The sequence below is a fragment of the Lissotriton helveticus genome, chromosome 1_1 (genome assembly GCF_964261635.1).
Source record: "Lissotriton helveticus chromosome 1_1, aLisHel1.1, whole genome shotgun sequence".
In the NCBI taxonomy this organism is placed as follows: Eukaryota; Metazoa; Chordata; class Amphibia; order Caudata; family Salamandridae; genus Lissotriton; species Lissotriton helveticus.
In genome coordinates, this window is record NC_136057.1 from 1,383,039,069 (window position 1) to 1,383,056,409 (window position 17,341).

A 17,341-nucleotide genomic window follows, 5' to 3' on the forward strand; every position below is an offset into this window, starting at 1 on the left:
GGAGCCAGTGAAGCTTTCTGAGGAGCAGTGTGATGTAGATGTGGTGTGGACGGTCGAGTACAAGTCTTGCAGCTGTGTTTTTGGATGGTCTGGAGTCTGTGTAGGAGTTGTTTGGAGTTTCCAACATAAAGAGTGTTGCCGTACTCCAGCCTGCTGGTGAAGAGCGCTTGTGTGATGGTCCGTCTGGTTTTCTGAGGCTACCGTTTGAAGATCTTTTGTAGCATGCATAGGATGTGGAAGCAGGAGGTGCACACTGCATTGACTTGAGCCATAATGTTGAGCTTGTTGTCTAGGATGATCCCTAGATTTCTTGCATGGTCTATGGGTGTTGCTCCTAGCTCCGATGGCCACCAGGTGGAATCCCATGGAGAAGTCTTGTTGCTCAAGACCAGTACTTCTGTCTTGTTGGAGTTGCACTTTAGGCAGTTGGTTCGCATCCAGTCTGCTACCATGGTCATGCAGTTGGTGAAGTTGATTCTGGTGGTGTTTGTCTTGTCCATCAGGGAGTGGATAAGTTGGGTATCATTGGCGTAGGAGATGATGGTGATGTCTTGTGATCGGATGATATTGGCGAGTGGTGTTTTGTATATGTTGCAAAGGTTGTGTCTGACGGATGATCCCTTTGATGATGATGAATGCCCATTGAAGGCGTACATGAGACCCAGCTCTTTGACTCTGGTGACAAGCCTGTGATTATGCTTATTATCTAGAGGGTTCTTTCATTCTTTGTCCATTAGAATGGCACACAGGTGTGCGGCACTGCTCTCTCCTGAAGGAATCTTGCCCAGTATGAGATTGGCACATATGTGTCCCCAGGGCATTGTGCATAGTAATCTCTTCAGTACTTACTGCCAGCCACTGAAGTCGAAAGAATTTTCAAGATATTGACTGCACAGAAATACAAAGTAAAATTGTGGTGTAAAAATTATGAACTGCACCAATAAATATTGTGCTAGTTGCATTCATGAATGAGGGTAGCCACCCCCCACCACGCTTGTGGAGCACATTTGTATATAGCTTGTGGTTTTAGTATATAGCCTACTACTATCTAAGCAGAATGATTATAGAGTAAAAAGAACAAGTGCTGCTGTAAAAGACTTAGAGTTGCTAGTAGTGGAGGGTGGCCTAGGATGTTGATGGTGAGAATGGTAGAGTATGGGAGGATGTACAAGCACTGTCTGTGCGTGGTTTTGTAGACATGCTGACACCTAGAGATGGTTTTGTGCACTAGCTGTGGGGGGAATATGTACAAACCCTGCCATAGGCAGGGGTGTGCAAAAGCAGCAAGCTTTGCATCTATTAACTTCAGATGGCTTTTGTTAAAATTATGCTGGCTGTGATAAGTTCACAGAAAATGGTTATGTTTAAATAAATAGTTGATGAAAACTCTCAAAATAATTAAGATTTAAGGGAGAAAAATATCAATAAAACCTATTTGTTATGGTAGTATTCTTTAAGAATACTAGGAAGGGGGAAAGAAGTCGACTTTTCATTATTCCACTGTCATCATTTTACTTTTGCACATCCCTGGTTGCAAGCATAGTGAAGGGACATCGAGTCCGAGGTTTGGTATAAGAGCTCTGGGTAAGGGGAAGGCGTAAATTGGGTGTGGATGAAATTTTTGTTATTTCAGATTTATATTGAGTAATATTGCAAAATTTGTGTTATGCTTTTATGTGAAATTCCCAAAATTACATCATTAAGCCACGCAAAATTTCAGTGCAGGAGCACAGGAACAATACGAATTACCCGCATGAAAGCGGATCATGCCACGGGTGTTTCCTGCACTATTTTTTAGCATGAAATGTGCCTTCACATTTAAGAGGAATAAAAGGATGAATTTTGTGCTAAAGTATAATGCGAAATGTCAGGTTTGCATTTCTCAAAATGATACATATTAGAGCAAAGTTTTTGTGCAATTTCACACAATTACGATAAGCTAATTACTAAACATTTCACACACCGTTAGTGTAACGGCTATTGTAAGTTGGCGATAAGTTGGAGTAATGAGGATTGATGTAGAAGCGGCACCATTGGCCTGTATTACAATTATACGCTCACCGGTCTGACTGGTCTTGGTGGGGAAGCGGTAAGTGTTGAGAACCTCCTCCTCATCCTGCTCATCGATGACTCTGCACTGACGCAGGTATGGGGTCAGCTTGGCGGGATTCAGGGATCGGGTCAGCTGGTGCCGAAGTCTTTCGATCTTCTCCCACATCTCTCCCTCCTCCTTCTCCTCCTCCTCCTCATCCTCTTCTGAGGTTCTGGACTCTGGGCCAGCTCCATCTACGGAAACTATACAGAAAGAAAATAGGGTGGCTCATACAAACTGTACTCAGTGCATGGTAAAGAAAAAGTGTGGGTTTACAGACTACCGTCAGAGTTCTTTACAGAACTATGACATTTTGTACAATCTGGTCTTCACGCACTTTTAGAGTCACTGTGCCTTTCATCTAAACTGTACTTATCTAAGGGAGGGTGGGAAAGTGGCGGAGAGGTATATTCTCCCTGTGGGATTATCTATACTCCTGTGCATGATTGGTTGAGGGGAAACAGCATACACAGGCTTGAGGGTAGTAGAACATGATCAGGGGCAACTCAGGAGCAACATTAAGGGGTCTTCTCCAGAATAGAATTTAGACCCTCCTCCAGGAAAGGATTCAGTAGACTCGTCTGGGCACAATATGAGATCCTCTTCTAGGGCATGACTGAGGAGGTTTACTTGGGTAGGATTTAAGAGCAGCTGTTATCACCATGGCAGGACTGGCGTCTGCTGGTGTGGGTCCTGAATATTGACTACTGAATATCGTGGGACACTAATGTTGTAGACTGAATATCAAGGAACAAAATATCGAAAGACAGGTATATATAGATTTTCTATACCTAACTTCACATATATGTACCATGATGATAAATACATCTTCAAGAAACACAGATGTGGAGTTAAGAATAGTAAATCTATACTTAATATATGCACTTACCTTTCAATATTTTGACCACAACATTAGCATATCACAATATTATAGCACTCAATAGTCCAGAGTACAATCATGCCTGCTTCAGGGCATCATTGGTGGGCATGGCTTATGCTGCACAGGGTGCAGTCTAGCTTCAGAGCATGGTTGAAAAAGCTCCTAGGGAGTAGCCTTCAAGAGTGTCCTCCAGAGCTGGGCTGGGAGTCTTCTCCAAAAAAGAAATAGTGTATGTCCAGAGAAGTATTGGGAATCCTCTTCTATGCAGGAAGGGATCTGACTGAGACTTTGATTGGGAACAAGCGCCCTAAAGGGCTTTATTTCTCCCTGTCCTTGACTTTAAAGGGGAAACCATGAGGTGAGGTAGAGCATAGAAAGGAGTGCCTATCTTTGGCAAGGAGCCATGAGGGCTGCCTCACCTAATAAAGGCTGATGAACCATCCCAAGCAGGACCAAAGTGATGGAAGGGCCAAGGTTCAAAATGTCACAGAAGCCTGTCCAGGACCATCCATTCAGCTGAAAAGCAATAATTCCAGCTGACTGTGCTCTCTCCCAGTTTGTCCCACACCTATGTCCAGCACCTTTCCAAACGTATTCAATCCTTTGCTGTGCTCCTTTATAGGTATGCCTATGATACCCAGATTGTCCTCTGTTAGGATGGTGGGCTGTGGTCAGTGGTAAGTTTCATAATTGAATGCAAGTGATCAGTTGATGGATAAACAATAATTGGCTAAAACCAAATTGAGATACAATGGAGACATAGTGGGAGACATAGAGCAAATATATATAGATGTCCAGCCCCACAAATTGGTGGGGACTTGCCCAATGAAATGGGATTGATAAGGAACCTTTAAATAATGGTTGATTAACAACTTTTGTTGAAACCACAAATCTCTATGTCTTTATCTATCTGTTTCTTCTCCTGAGAGTGCTGAGGAAAATTCTGCAATGCCTGATCAGTCATGACTGACTAAAGGAATGACAGCACCTATATAGCATCTATCACTCAACTGGGTCTCTTGGCACTACTCTTAAAGCTGCCAAGCCAAACAGACTTATGCAAAAAGAAAAGTTGATGGACGGAATACTGAATTAATCAAACATTCAGCCCCAGTCACAGATCTGGGTTAAATCCATAGTTTTTTTGCACGCCATGCCATTCCACTTTAGACCCAGGTATAATATGTAAGTATCCCCTGGTAGGTGGTGCAAATTAAAAACAATTCCCTCTTATACTTTTGAGAGATTCTGGGACATGAGACACATATGCCTGTGTTGAGACTGCACTTGTAATAGCCAGTGCTTAATTCATTAAAAAAAACAATTAGCTAGGTGCGAAGTTATTTCATGACAAGCTACTGCAGCTTGTGCAACCTGCTGGTGCTGCCAAATGCCAGTGTTGCCATTACCTTATAACTAAAATACTCCCATAAAAGTGACCATTTGGATTATTCCAAGTTACTAAAGCAGCAATAATGGCCTGGACTAAGTATTTTTATTTTAATGTATTTGTGAGTAAAAATTTTAAACAGTCTGTGGATGAGCTCTGTTCAAAATAAGCTGACATAGCCACAATGTGGTGGGATGTCAGAAATAAGTGCTGGTATGGAGCACTGGAAAATACCAGCTCAATTGAACCACTAGTGGCAGCGGGTCGATGCCAAAATCCTCACCACTGTAAAAGCTCTATGACTTGACACTATTTGGAATATTTTAGGACTGATTCCATTAAGTGAATTGTGTCTATGTTTAGCTTGCATGGTTTACGTGCAATCTTTTTACATCTGGTTCTGAATAAAAGGTCCTTTTTTTAGGTCTTGGCGCTAGACAGCGCATGCGATGACTTGAAGAGACATGTTGTATATAATTTGTGGGTTTCAGCCTGCCAATAGGCTTCCCATTTGCTGGCTCCTTCGTCACTCTTATATTCTTTCTCCCCATTTGTCCATGGCATGTATGCATCATGCCTCTTCCCGTGTTTGGCCCTCCCAGAGAGTATGGGCCACTTACTACTATTCATCCCCGGCTCCCATTTTAACAGATGTTTTCAGGGCTACTTTTTAAAATTTGTTTTGAACACTTAAAACGAGCGTTCATGCTTTCAGTCGCTCCGAGCTCCGTTTATGTAAACAGCCTTGTCACATTTGCTGTGCTTTCAATAACCGAGGTCCCCCAAACCTCTCCCACTTCTCTGCTTGGTGAAGAGCGCCATACTATGAATTCACAGGCTACGAGAGTAGACACACAGTATCAATTTAGAACTCACGCAGTCTTGCAACACTCCTTCCTGTGGGTCACAAGGCTGATAAACAGTAAATAAAGGGTTTCTTTAATTCCAGTTGTTTTAGGTAATCGCAGAAATGACACGTACGTTGCCCCCACTCATGTTTTCACTAGCTAAGATTCTGCCAAAGAAGTATCATAGCTTCAAGGGAATTTAGAAAGGATCCCTGATATCTATATGACAGCAGTAAGCGCATTTCATGCAGGGTGAGTCGCACCACCGCTGTTTGTTTATACTGCTTTCTTGTTGGCCTGTCAGCAATTGGATGCAAGATGCAACAAGTAAGGCGTGTTTCTTTGTGGGTGCATAGATGTATGCATGTTTTAACACAAGGCGGTTCAATCTTACAGCATTTCTGTTTTGGCCGGTCAGCATTCAAACCCAGGCTACCACAAAGACTCATGCCTTGATTGTGTGTGCATGCGCACTGGGACGCTTAGCAGCGCCATGGTCTTGCACATGTGCTGTAGTTCGCGTTTTGCTTCTGGGACTCAGGAGGCAGGCTTCATTCTATATTAACCCACCAGAGCTTCAGATTAAGGGCTCCTTTTGGGTTTATGGCAGAATTTCATAATATGTTGGTAGTGTTTCTCTGCTGTCAAGCTATTTCTATAGTATTGTTGTGCATCAAGGGCAAGCATTCCACTCATAAGTGGCATCTTTCACCGTCTTCAGCTTCTCCCCAAGGTAATTTAGCCTCCTTGACGCTTCAAAAGAAAAAGGTCAGAACCTCCACGGATAATGAGTGGATAGTGGATAAAAAATGATATTGGAGACACTAATCTGTCACTAAACTAGAATCGGCCTTAGCTCAATATTCTGAAATTCTGGGCAAATCACTAAGGGCCCTATTATGATGGCGGACGGACTTGCGTCCGTCCGCCACCCCTGAGTAAGAGGGACCGTCCGCATGGGCAGCAGCGGTCCCTCCATGGCAATTAGGATGTGACCGCCACCCCGGCGGTCACATCCTGTATTTTTTACATTGCGGCGGGTGCTGCTTGAAGCAGCACCCGCCGCAATGTAAAAAACGAAAGCAGTGCATTTGCATGCACAAAGCGGCAGGCACCGCGCGGTGCCTGCCGCTTCTTGCACGTAAAGGCAGGGGGGTACCATAGGTACCCCCATGTGCACCCCCCACCCCCCCTTCACCCAGGGGGCTAAGTGAATGTCCGTATGCTTTTCCACCGCGGCGGAAAAGCATGTGATTCCCTCCATCCTAATATGGCTGGCGGTGTCTGATAGATACCGCCAGCCATGTTAGTGCTTTTCCGCCGCGGTCGGAAGGCGACCGCGGCGGAAAAGCTGCGGACGGAATTCAAGACCCACCAGCCATCCTAATTTGGCAGTGGGTCTTTGGAGGCTCCACAGCGGTTTTCCCGCATCCTCCGGGCCGGCGGTGGCTTCCGCCGGCCCAGAGGATGCGGGAAAACCGCGATCATAATCGGCCCCTTAATCTTGTCTTCTTGACAAAACCTTTGGGTCGAGTTCGCGTTATTTAAAACTGCACAAAAATGTATTGTGATGCAGAAACCCCGCTGATGAAATAATGAACAGCCATCCACTTACTCCTCAGATGCTTTCTACTAGAAATGAAGAGGGAAAAGCACCCAGAGAGAAGTTCCACAAAGCCAATTGCAGCACATTTTTATTAAATGACATGAAAAACCAGAGCTGTTAAAAAAGAACACACTGGACATCCACCATAAGTATTTGGTGTGGTATTAACATTTGCTAGCGAGCCTGGCTTGATTTGTCTTCTCCCCATCCCACACAGAGCTCGCTGTTATTCAAGCTGTTGTCATTATCTTGCCACCTCCTCTATGTCCACAGCCATGGAAATCCCTGGCCCAACTCCAGATGTGCTCTTGATTAAAAAACATTGATGAAGTCAATAGCTCTTGCATCGCCATTGGCTTTGCGAATGCTTGTTTCAATAGTTTATCCTTTCTATTCTAAGCACTGAAAGAAGGACCTGATGTTGAAAACGTTTTTATGGTCACAACCAGCAATTCTGTTTTTTAATTTCAAATGTGTTTTTTATTGATTTTTGAAAGCAAAAAGAGGCAAAGAGAGAGGCAGGCAATGCGACGTTGTACATATGCAGTAAGCAGGTATGGCGATCGAGACAGACATACAAGTCTTCTCTACAATTCAAAAGGAAAGCAGATAAACCCTGCCCATGTAGAATGCGTTGCCCATTTTTGGGGAAGGAAGCCACAGAGGAGTGGCCATTAAACAGAACATGAAGAAGAACGCAACCCCCCCCCAGAGCCCAACTGCCCCCCCTGTCCCCCACCCCGACCAGTATGCCTGTCGTCCGAAGCGTCCATCATAGCACAGCCAGGTGTGTGTGCAATAGTATACACGGATTCATGTTGGGTCACGTGGACATTCTGTGAGTCGTAAAATGCGGAGATATTTCGGGCATGTGATTTCATGAAATTCCCTGGACAGGAGTGACAAAAGCGGGTGCCAGGTTTTCCGGAACAGATCAGCAGTGTTTGTAAGTGCGGCCTGTATTCGCTCCATGCCCATCGTGAACCAAAGTTTGTGTAGCCAGCCAGTGTGGGAGGGCAATGTGGTTGATCCCCATAGTGACAGAACATGTTGTGTCGCCGCCTGTATGGCAATACCCATCTGCTTGCCGCGCGGGGAACGCAAGGGAAATGTGAGCGCATTGGGCAGTCCTAAGATCGTGTATGCTGGAAAGCGTGGGATTTCAGTTGCGAATGTGGAATCTATATCATCCAAAACAGCTGTCCAGTACCCCTGCAGCTCGCGGCAGTCCCACAAGAGATGTGTTAGGGTACCTTTTTCGCCGCATCCCCTCCAACACAGCGCGCTGCGGAGAGGGTTGCCTTGATGGAGTCGCGCTGGGGTGAGATGCCAGTAGATGGCCAGTTTCATCGCCGCTTCTCTGGCATGAGTATTGCGGGTGGTATGTGTTGCCCTGTAGTATATGAACTCCCATTCTTTGGGCGATAGTGTCCGTCCGAGTTCCAATTCCCAGCGTCTCTGCCCTGCTGTTTTAACTAGGTTAGGCTTAGGGGATAGCAGCTTATAGAGTTCGGATATAAGGTGTTTGTCCGAGTCCTTCGACACCAGCCAGCGCTCGAAGGAGGTCATCCGGCGGCCGACCAGTGGAGCACATTCCTGTGACAGGAGCCAATGGCGGAGTTGAAAGTATTGATACATGTGGGGCTTGGAAATTCCGTAGTCCCGCGTGACATCGGCGAGAGGGAGGAATCCCTCCACGTCAAAAAGATGGCCGGCCGAGCGGCAGTATGTAATCCGCCACTGTAAGAAAGCGTGAGGGTCGGTGCCTGGTGGAAACTCGGGGTTATCAAAAAGTGGCGTAAGCGGTGAAGGGAAAGTCGTCAGGCCTCTTTTGACCGTCACCGAGTCCCAAACCTTCATTATGGTGCGCTTGATGGGGGAGCGGAGGAGGTACCGTGGTCTATGCTGGCGGGCGAGAAACGGGACCTTCCACAACAGCGTCTGAGCCATTGCCCTGTCTTGAAATAGCCATCGTTTCTCAGACTCGGGTCAGCACCACTCCACCAAATAGCGGAGTTGGGATGCCCAGAAATACTGTAGGAGATTAGGGATGCCGAGGCCACCCTCGTCGACGTTTCTGTATGCTGCCTGTTTGTGCAGGCGTGCGCGCTTCCTTTCCCAGATGAACTGGTGGATGGCGTGTTGTAGTTCGGCGATCACGCCCGGCGGAGGTTGAACCGGGAGAGTCTGAAAGACGTACAGAATTTTAGGTAACACGGACATCTTCACTGCCGCCACTTGGCCTAGTAGAGAGAGGGGTTGTTTCGACCACCTCGCGAAGTCGGCTCGGATTTGGGAGGATAGCGTTTTGTAATTGAGGGTCACCGTCGATGCCGTAGTAGAGGTTAGTGTGATCCCCAGATACGGGAGCTGCGTGGTGGTTGGTAGGTCGCAGCCTAAGTTAGGCGTAGGGGCATTAGGATGGGCGTAGCTGCCCAGGGGGAGTATCAGGGACTTCCCCCGGTTAATCTTGAAGCCAGACACCGCTCCGAATGACTCCAATTCCTCCAAGAAAGCAGGCACAGAGCTGGATGGCTTATCCAAAGCAGCTATAATGTCATCGGCATAAAGTCCCAGCGTATGGGGTTCATGGCCGAAAGAGATGCCGCACACTCTGGGGTTATCTCGGATTTTTTGCGCCAGGGGTTCCACATAGAGAGCGAATAAAAGGGGCGAGAGAGGGCACCCCTGGCGAGTACCTCTTTGGATCTCAAAGGCGTCCGATTTGAGGCCGCCGAGTCGAACACGGGCCGTGGGGCGGTGGTAGCAGCTTGCGATCCACGCCCGGAATCGGTCTCCAAGATGGTATCTCTGTAAGACCGACTGCAGGTAGGACCAGTCGACGCGGTCAAACGCCTTCTCCGCCTCGATGGCCAGCAGAACCGACTCCGAGTCCTGGAAATGAGTTTTGTCCACAAGGTGCAGCAGTCTCTTAGTATTGTCGCTGCATTGGCGATTTGGGACGAAGCCCGATTGGTCCGGCTCAATAATTCCCGGGAGGCAGGGGCCTAGGCGGGCCGCCAGCACCCCGGTGAACAGTTTCAAGTCCAAATTAAGTAAGGAGATGGGGCGGAAAGCAGAGCAGTGCGTCGGAGGTCTACCCAGCTTGGGCAATACCACTATATCAGCCGCCAACATGTCTGGTGGGATGGAGCTCGGGCCCTCAAAGGAATTGAACAGCCTCGTCAGTATGGGAGCCAGGGTGTGGCCAAAGGTTTTATAAAAGCCCGCCGAAAAACCATCGGGGCCCGGTGATTTGAGCGGGCGTAGGCGCGCGATAGCAGCAAGAATCTCGTCCGGATGAATAGGAGCGTCTAGAGCTTCCGATTTTGTTGGGCAAAGTGGCGTTATGTTGGCCGACAGCAAATAGTCTTCGACCGCTGCGGGTGACACCCTGTCCGCGCTACATAGGGAGGCATAAAAGGAACGGAAGGCAGAGGCTACCTGCGTGTCATCTGTAATATTGTGACCCGATTCATCTCGCAGCTCGGATATTTGCGAGCGATGGGTCTTTGCTTTGAGGGCGCTTGCCAAGAGGCGTCCAGTGCGGTTACCCCCCACATAATATGTGTGGCGGAGACGAAGTGCAGCGAACTCCGCCCTGTCCGTGTCTAGACTGGCCAGCTGAGCCCTAGCAGCCTTCAGTTGGCGCCATATTGTCGGAGCGCACGTGCGACTGTGAACCCTCTCCAGTTCGGCTACTCGTGTCGTGAGGTCTGCCCTTTTTTCTTTGCGGGCTTTGGTGTCAGCAGCAGCGATTGCTATAAGCTCCCCCCGAACCACGGCCTTCAAGGCCCCCCAAAGGGATGATATCGAGACTGCAGGGGTGTCATTAGTGGCGAGATAGTCCGATATGCAGTCTCGAAGTTGTTTGACAACGGCTGGTTTCTGCAGGAGAGGCTGGTTGAGTCTCCATGAGCCGGGCATGCGTGGGGACCTGGGCACTCTAAGTGTCAGCTCCACCGCGTCGTGATCAGAGAGGGCCGCTGGGACTATGGAAATCTCGGCAATGTGAGGGAGCAGTCCTGAGGGACCCAAGAAGTGATCCAGATGCGCATAAGTGTGGTGTACATGAGAGTAGAAGGTGTAGCGCGCTGTGGTGGGGTGTGTCGCTCTCCAATGGTCTACCATGTCTCTATCTTGCAGCCAAGAGCTGCCCGCGTCTGAAAGCGCGCCAGTGTCACCATAGCGGTGCCCGGATCTATCCATGTTCGTGTCCATTACAAGATTGAGATCCCCCCCAACAATCAACTGAGAGGGAGGAGTTTGTAGTGCCTCAGAAAGTGCTGCTTTCAGGAAAGTTTCTTGGTTCGTGTTAGGAGCGTAGATGGAGCCGATTGTGTACGTGCTGTGCCCTACAAGGAAGGTGTGAGTGAGGAGGCCCCCCTTGATCTCCCCTGTTTTGGCTCCCACCCGGCCCCGGAAACGTCGGGACACAAGAATGGCCACCCCCGCCTTCTTGGACGGTAGAGAGGAAAAGTACTGTTGGGGAAAGGCCCGGGATCGCAGCCTGTGCCAGTCCTTGGGCAGAAGGTGTGTTTCCTGCAGCAAGCAGATGTCAGCCTCCGAATTTTCTAAGAAAGAGATGACCGCTCTCCGCTTAATCAGGTTGTTGAGGCCTTTGACATTGAGAGACAGTATTTTAAGTGTGTCAATCATCCTGTGGGATTGCGAAAAGAATCGAACAAAGCAGTGCTGGGCATTGTTGTGCATGACAGAATAGTAGTGGCACTGTGAACGCTGTGTAGATCCCCTGGCATACTGGTCCCCACCCTCCCTCCCCGATCTCCACCCCTAATCTCGGCTTCGCTCCCCATCTCCCCAACTCCCACCGCAAAAGATCCACCCTAACCCCAACAGAACGGATTCTCCCAGTTTCCCCAGAGCCCCCCTCCACCCAGATGTCTGACCCCACCCCCACCCTGAAACAATCCCCAAAACTAGAACTGGTTAGAGTCTCGGGCCTAAATGTGTATGACACAGGTCCGTAGAAAGTCATCAGTAGGGGTACCATGGCAGCAGCCAAAGATGGCGGCTCCCCGACCCATCGCCCCGGTTAAACGAGGCCTGAAAGAAAACCCCCTGGATTGCAATGTCTTACTTATCAGCTGCTGTGTTGTCCGCCACCTCCTGCACCGCCGCCTCCCGTTCCTGTGCAACAGTGGCCGGGTCGGGTCTCGAGACATTTCTCGGGGAGCGCCTCCGGCGCACTGTCTGCCAGCTGTCTCTCGGCCGCTGGGAGGGGTCACCCTGAGAGCGACGTGGAGATGCATCTCTAGATCCGGACTCCTCTGGTACATCAATGTTCAGGAGGGCGCAGATTTCTCGGAGTGATCGGAGTTGATGGAGCGTCCCCTCCCATTTAAAGATCAGGCGAAACGGGTGACCCCACGAGTAGGGGATACCATTGTCTTTTAAAAAGGTTGTTGCTATCCGGAAGGATTTGCGCTTCTGTAGAGTGATGGTGGAGAGGTCCTGAAACAGAGCCACAGGTATGTCACGGAAGTGAATGGGTTGTGCCCTGCGGGCCTCCCGTAGGATGCGTTCCTTGAGGGGGAAGTCCGGGAGGAAGGCCAAAATGTCCGGAGGAGGGGCCGGGGCACGACGTGTCAGGCCCACCCTGTGCGCTCTGTCAATTCTTATTGCAAAATCCTGAGGTTCACCCAGAATCTCTCGGAGCATTTCCTGCAAGTATTCCACCATAGTGGGTGTTTCTGCATTCGATGGAACTCCACGGATCCTTATGTTATTTCGCCTGGAGCGGTTCTCGAGGTCTTCCGAGTGCGATTGCAGGTCCACCTGTTGGTCTTGGAGCCGAAGAATCTCCTGCTGCAGCCTCTCCACCTCCATGCTGCGTGATTGATCCGCCTCTTCCACCGAGGCCACCCGCTCACCCAGGCCGTCCAGGTCTCGACGCAACTCCCTCTGTTCCCCCGTGAGTTCTTGCTTCAAGGCTTGAAAGTCCTCCCGTAAAGTATTGAAGAGGGAGGCCAGGAAGGCCTTGGTGATGGGGGCGGAGTCGTCCTCCTGCGTCTGGGGGCTCACCTGAGGCTTCGGGAAGACCTCCGCCTGGGTCTTTTCCACCTTTGATGCAGATTTATGTAGATGGTCCACGATATTTCGTGTATTTTTGCGGCTGGAGTTAGCCATGTTGTTGAAGCCAGGAGACTGCGGGTTCGGGCAGAGGGGGTCGGTGGTGCCCGAATACCTCCCTGTGGGGCTCCGGATCTCGATTCAGGCACCGGCGTTGTCGCAGGTCAGGCGGCTAGAGATAAATGTGGATCCCCGGCCGCCGGGTGCGCGTGGGCAGCAGGCGGCGTGTAGAGGCCAAGCGGGGGCCCGCAGGAGTCCCAGGGCTGCATGCTGGATGAGGCAAACAGGAAGTCACGGGCAGCTGGGCCGGGTCGCTCCCCGCCTTACGTGCGAATGCTCCAGTGAGGGTGGTCCACGCTTTGCAGCAGTGTCGGTGGGCGCCAGGGGCTCCAGTGACCTCCAATGCGAGTGAGGGAGCTGTCCTTAGGCCGGGGAAGCAGGCGCCATGCCTGCCGGCAGCCGAGTGTTCCTTTCAAGCTCAAAGGCAGGCCTCGAGGGTGTTTGTCGAGGCCCACGTGCACAGCAGGTCCGGGGGCATCGATGATCGAGCTGGGCTCTCGTGGTCCGAGTCTACGCGGTTGGTCCCCCGACCCCGGGTCCGCTGCAGGCCAAGGGTGATAGGCAAGAGCCGCCTCGCGGCGGGACTAGGATGCTGGGCAACACGTCAACACCACGAGGCCTCTTTTCGGGGGACGGGCGTGATGGCGTCCCAGTGGATGAACCGGCAGTGCCGGGGTGGAGGACCCCCCGCCGACACGGTGTCCCAGGCGGGGGGCGAGGCAGCAGGGTGGTAGTGCGACGTGGGGGGCCCGGGCTCCGATGCCCCTGGGAGGCCTCTAGGCGTGCTGAGAGTGTAGTCCGCTTCCGCCAGTCAGGGCCCACGCCGGGGCCTCTAGTGTGGCACAGCCCCGGAGGGAGAGCCGGCGTCGGCGAGCAATGCCCCAGCTCCAGGCGATGTCCTCCGCTTGATCTCGGCCTCGGGGGGGGGGGTCAATATAGGGTGTGCGCCTCAGGCGGTCCGTGGGCCTTAGGAGGCAGCCCGACCGCGTCCGTCTCTGCCAGGAGAGGTCTTGGCCGTGCGCCGTGCAGGCCCGAAGCCGGGGGCTGGATTTGCGGGGACCTGCCGGGCCCTCGCATGCGACCCTGAAGCAGAGGTCCCGGGTGCCAGGCAATCGGCCACAGTCGGGACTTAGGGGCTCTCACCGTCTCCGGCTGGGTCGCGCAGTCAGTGTTTTGGGCGCTCCCCTCCGCAGCTCAGCCGAGTAGGCTCAGGGTCTCGCCGCCATGATGCCGGGGTCTCCCGGGTGCCGCCGCGGTGTGTAGAACATGGCGCCTGGGCTCTCCGCTTCCTCGGGAGTCTGCTTGGAAGGCGGCTCGATGGGGCGCTGCTCCTAGATGTAGTCTGAAGCTGGATTTGGGGGGTATTTCAGCTAATTACAGCGTGCTACGGGCATAGGGCCGGGGAGCCACACAGAGCACGTCCGCTTAGGTCGCCATCGTAGCCACGCCCCCATTCTGTTTTTTTACAATGGTAAAAACATTTTTATATGTACAAACTCAGTTTAGGAGCCAGTAAATGTTTAAGATGGGAGCCAGATCTGACCTTAGCAATTAGGCCCATTAGCTTAATCGAAATTCTCCAAAGGGTATTTTGGTGACAGGTTTTAGCTGGGTTCTTGATGAAGACTTCCTCTCACCTTTTTAGGACTGGTTTAGATTTAAGGTTGGAACACTTGACCAGGTCTTTAGGTTTATGCTGATTCTATGGAAATACATCAGAATTCAGAAGGGCCATCTCTATGTTGCCGTCAATAACCTTAGAGCTGCATTCAATTTATATCCCAGATCCTCTCTGAGACTCCTGTAGGTCAATGGGAGCACCTCTCCCCTTTGTAGTGATCTTAGAAAAGCTCCACAAGAACAAATATGCTCAAGTAGAGAGGCGTATGGATGGGGCGCTAACAGAGGGGATCACCGTAATGCAAGGGGTTTGCCCAGGATGCGTCCTGGCACTGACACTCTTTTCTCTGTACATAAATGATAAATTTAGCGACCTCAATGACATTATTCACAATGTCGATGGTGTGCATATCCCTAGGTTGATGTTTGCAGATGATACCATGCTCTTCTCAAGAGCCCCTGTCGGAATATTGAATTTACTAAATAAATTCCAAAACGTTTGGAACTTAAGGGGGCTAGAGAATATTGTCCTGAAACCAAATGTATTGCCTTACAACTGCATAAATCGTTCCACAAGAACCTGTCACTCGGGAACACATTACTTGAGGAGGTGAACCACTTTGATTACCTGGGAGTCAGAACCAGTGGTTCCCTGACATGGTCCGCCCACATTGAGAAGAGCAAGGCCACTTTTTTCCCCAAAACATGTCTATTGGAAGGATGCACAGGGTCACTTCCCAGAGGGTAGTCCCACCTGTTGTAGAAGTGTGCAAGACTGCAGCTCAGTCGGTGGCTTTATATTAGGCTAAAGTTTGGGGCATGGCCTCTGTAGATCTTCTTATTGTGAGAGAAAATCACTTTATAAGATCATGGTTTTCAGTTCCTCGGTTTACCCCGCTTCTTTCTGCATACTACGATTTGGCTTTAAACTGTTAGTGATTTGGCAGTGCTGAGACCCTTGGTATTTTTGGTCAGGATCTGGTCTACGCTGGAACTGGAAACCTGTAGGCAGGGCCTCGGGGAAAAGGGGCAGCTGGATAGGAACTTGACTGTCCCCTAGCTGTTGAACATGAAAATGGCTCCATATCCTGGGCTTGGAAGCCATATGAATTAATCCTTCTGCTATCAACTTCTCATCGAAAGCTCTACTGTATAATTAATTCTGGGAGTTTATAAAAGATGAATATCTATGGTAATCGTACAGTGATATGAGGTTAATCGATATTGGGCCAGAACACTCTTCATTATGTTTAGGGCTGGTTCCCTGGCATTAAAATGTTTTACTTGTAAATGGAATAGGGTTAGTCCTGGTAAAACATTTTGTACTGTATGCTTGGATTGGGTGGAAACTATTGAATATGGTTTGGTTAGCTGCCCGTTGTACAAACATGGCAGAACAAACTGGTTGAAAGCTTACTGCTGGAATCTAAGGCTCTGGCATTACTTTGCCGCTCTCCGTATACTGAGCTCAGGCACGAGCAGGTTAATGTGCTTCTGTTTGAGCAAGTGGGAGTGACTAGGAAATATCTGGGCCTCACAATCTGGTAGATGTGCGCCCTGAATATGGGGCACTAAATGAACCTGCAGCCTTTAACGCCCAGGGTTGGAAAATCTGGATGTAGTCAGGATGATTATTTTCCTAGTATCCCTGTACGTCTTTTGAACCGTTGCAAGCTCCTTTGATTATATTTTCCATGGTATAAGTTATATTCTTTGAGTCTGCATGTAAACTCATTGACGATCATTTCAGCAGGTGTCTATGAGTCCCAGTCTGCCGGGGGCAGGAGGAGGCTCCTTGCATCAATGCTCCAGAACTCAATTTCTCTGGTGCTATAAAGAGCATAGACTTCTCCAGCCATGCGAGGCTCACACGAGCACCCCCTCGCCCCTGGATTGGTGGAGGACATTCCTTGATATTTCTGACTAAATAGTATTTAATTCATGGTACATGGATAACTGCTTCAGCTATTGCTGATCTTACCTGTGCCCTCTTCTTAGTTTTCCCCTTTGGACGGTCTCTTGCCTCTTTGATCCCGGCTGCAAAACCAGAGGACACTGACCCCCAATAACTTGATGTGCACCAATTCCTCCTGCTGTTTTCGCTTAGGTCTGAAGGAAGCAGCAAGCCACAAACCAGGCGGAACTATGATTGTGTGGCTTGTGTGCTGGAGAGTTCTGCAATTATTATTGTCTTGTCTGCCCTGAGACTTTTATCGCTGGCAGGTGGTCCCGCATTTAGTTTCCCCCCTGAAAGCGACATCACTGTTTTAAAACATGGGAAAGAGAAAACATCCCTCCACCCTGGCTAAAGTAAAATCTTCTGGCAAACCACGCTCTTCAATAATGAATTACTTAACTGGAACAATGGGAACCATTGAAAAATAAATCACGAGCGTCGAAGAGAGACTGGCCACCAGCAGCCAAGGTGTGATGGTCCCTCTAACCCAGGATCTCCCCCAAGTTATTGACTTTGGTTAATCTCCTAGCTCCATCATGGAAAAAGAGGTACAAAAGGGGGCAAATGGCTGTGTCCAAAACATCTGTCTATATTGCTCCATCTGACCCTGAATTACAACCATCTCTAAAACGATTGAAGATTCCAGGGGCCCGCTCCAAGGTTGTAGATGTCAATCCCTTGAAAGACCCACTAACGAGTACCAAGCTCAATGTCTCATCTAGAACATTTACTACCAATTCTAGAGCTGCTTGAGTCAGGGAACCTTCTGATGATTTTAAATCCCTGTACTCCATA

General features: G+C 49.7%; 1 protein-coding gene across 1 annotated transcript in view; it reads right to left on the reverse strand.

Moving 5' to 3' along the window:
- CARD10 (caspase recruitment domain family member 10) overlaps positions 1-17,341 on the reverse strand; it is a 243,474-nt gene that overhangs the window by 151,252 nt on the left and 74,881 nt on the right. Inside the window, exon 2 of the mRNA XM_078684000.1 lies at positions 2,062-2,295. Coding sequence (XP_078540126.1) covers positions 2,062-2,295 — 234 coding nt within the window. The remainder of the gene's footprint in view (positions 1-2,061; positions 2,296-17,341) is intronic.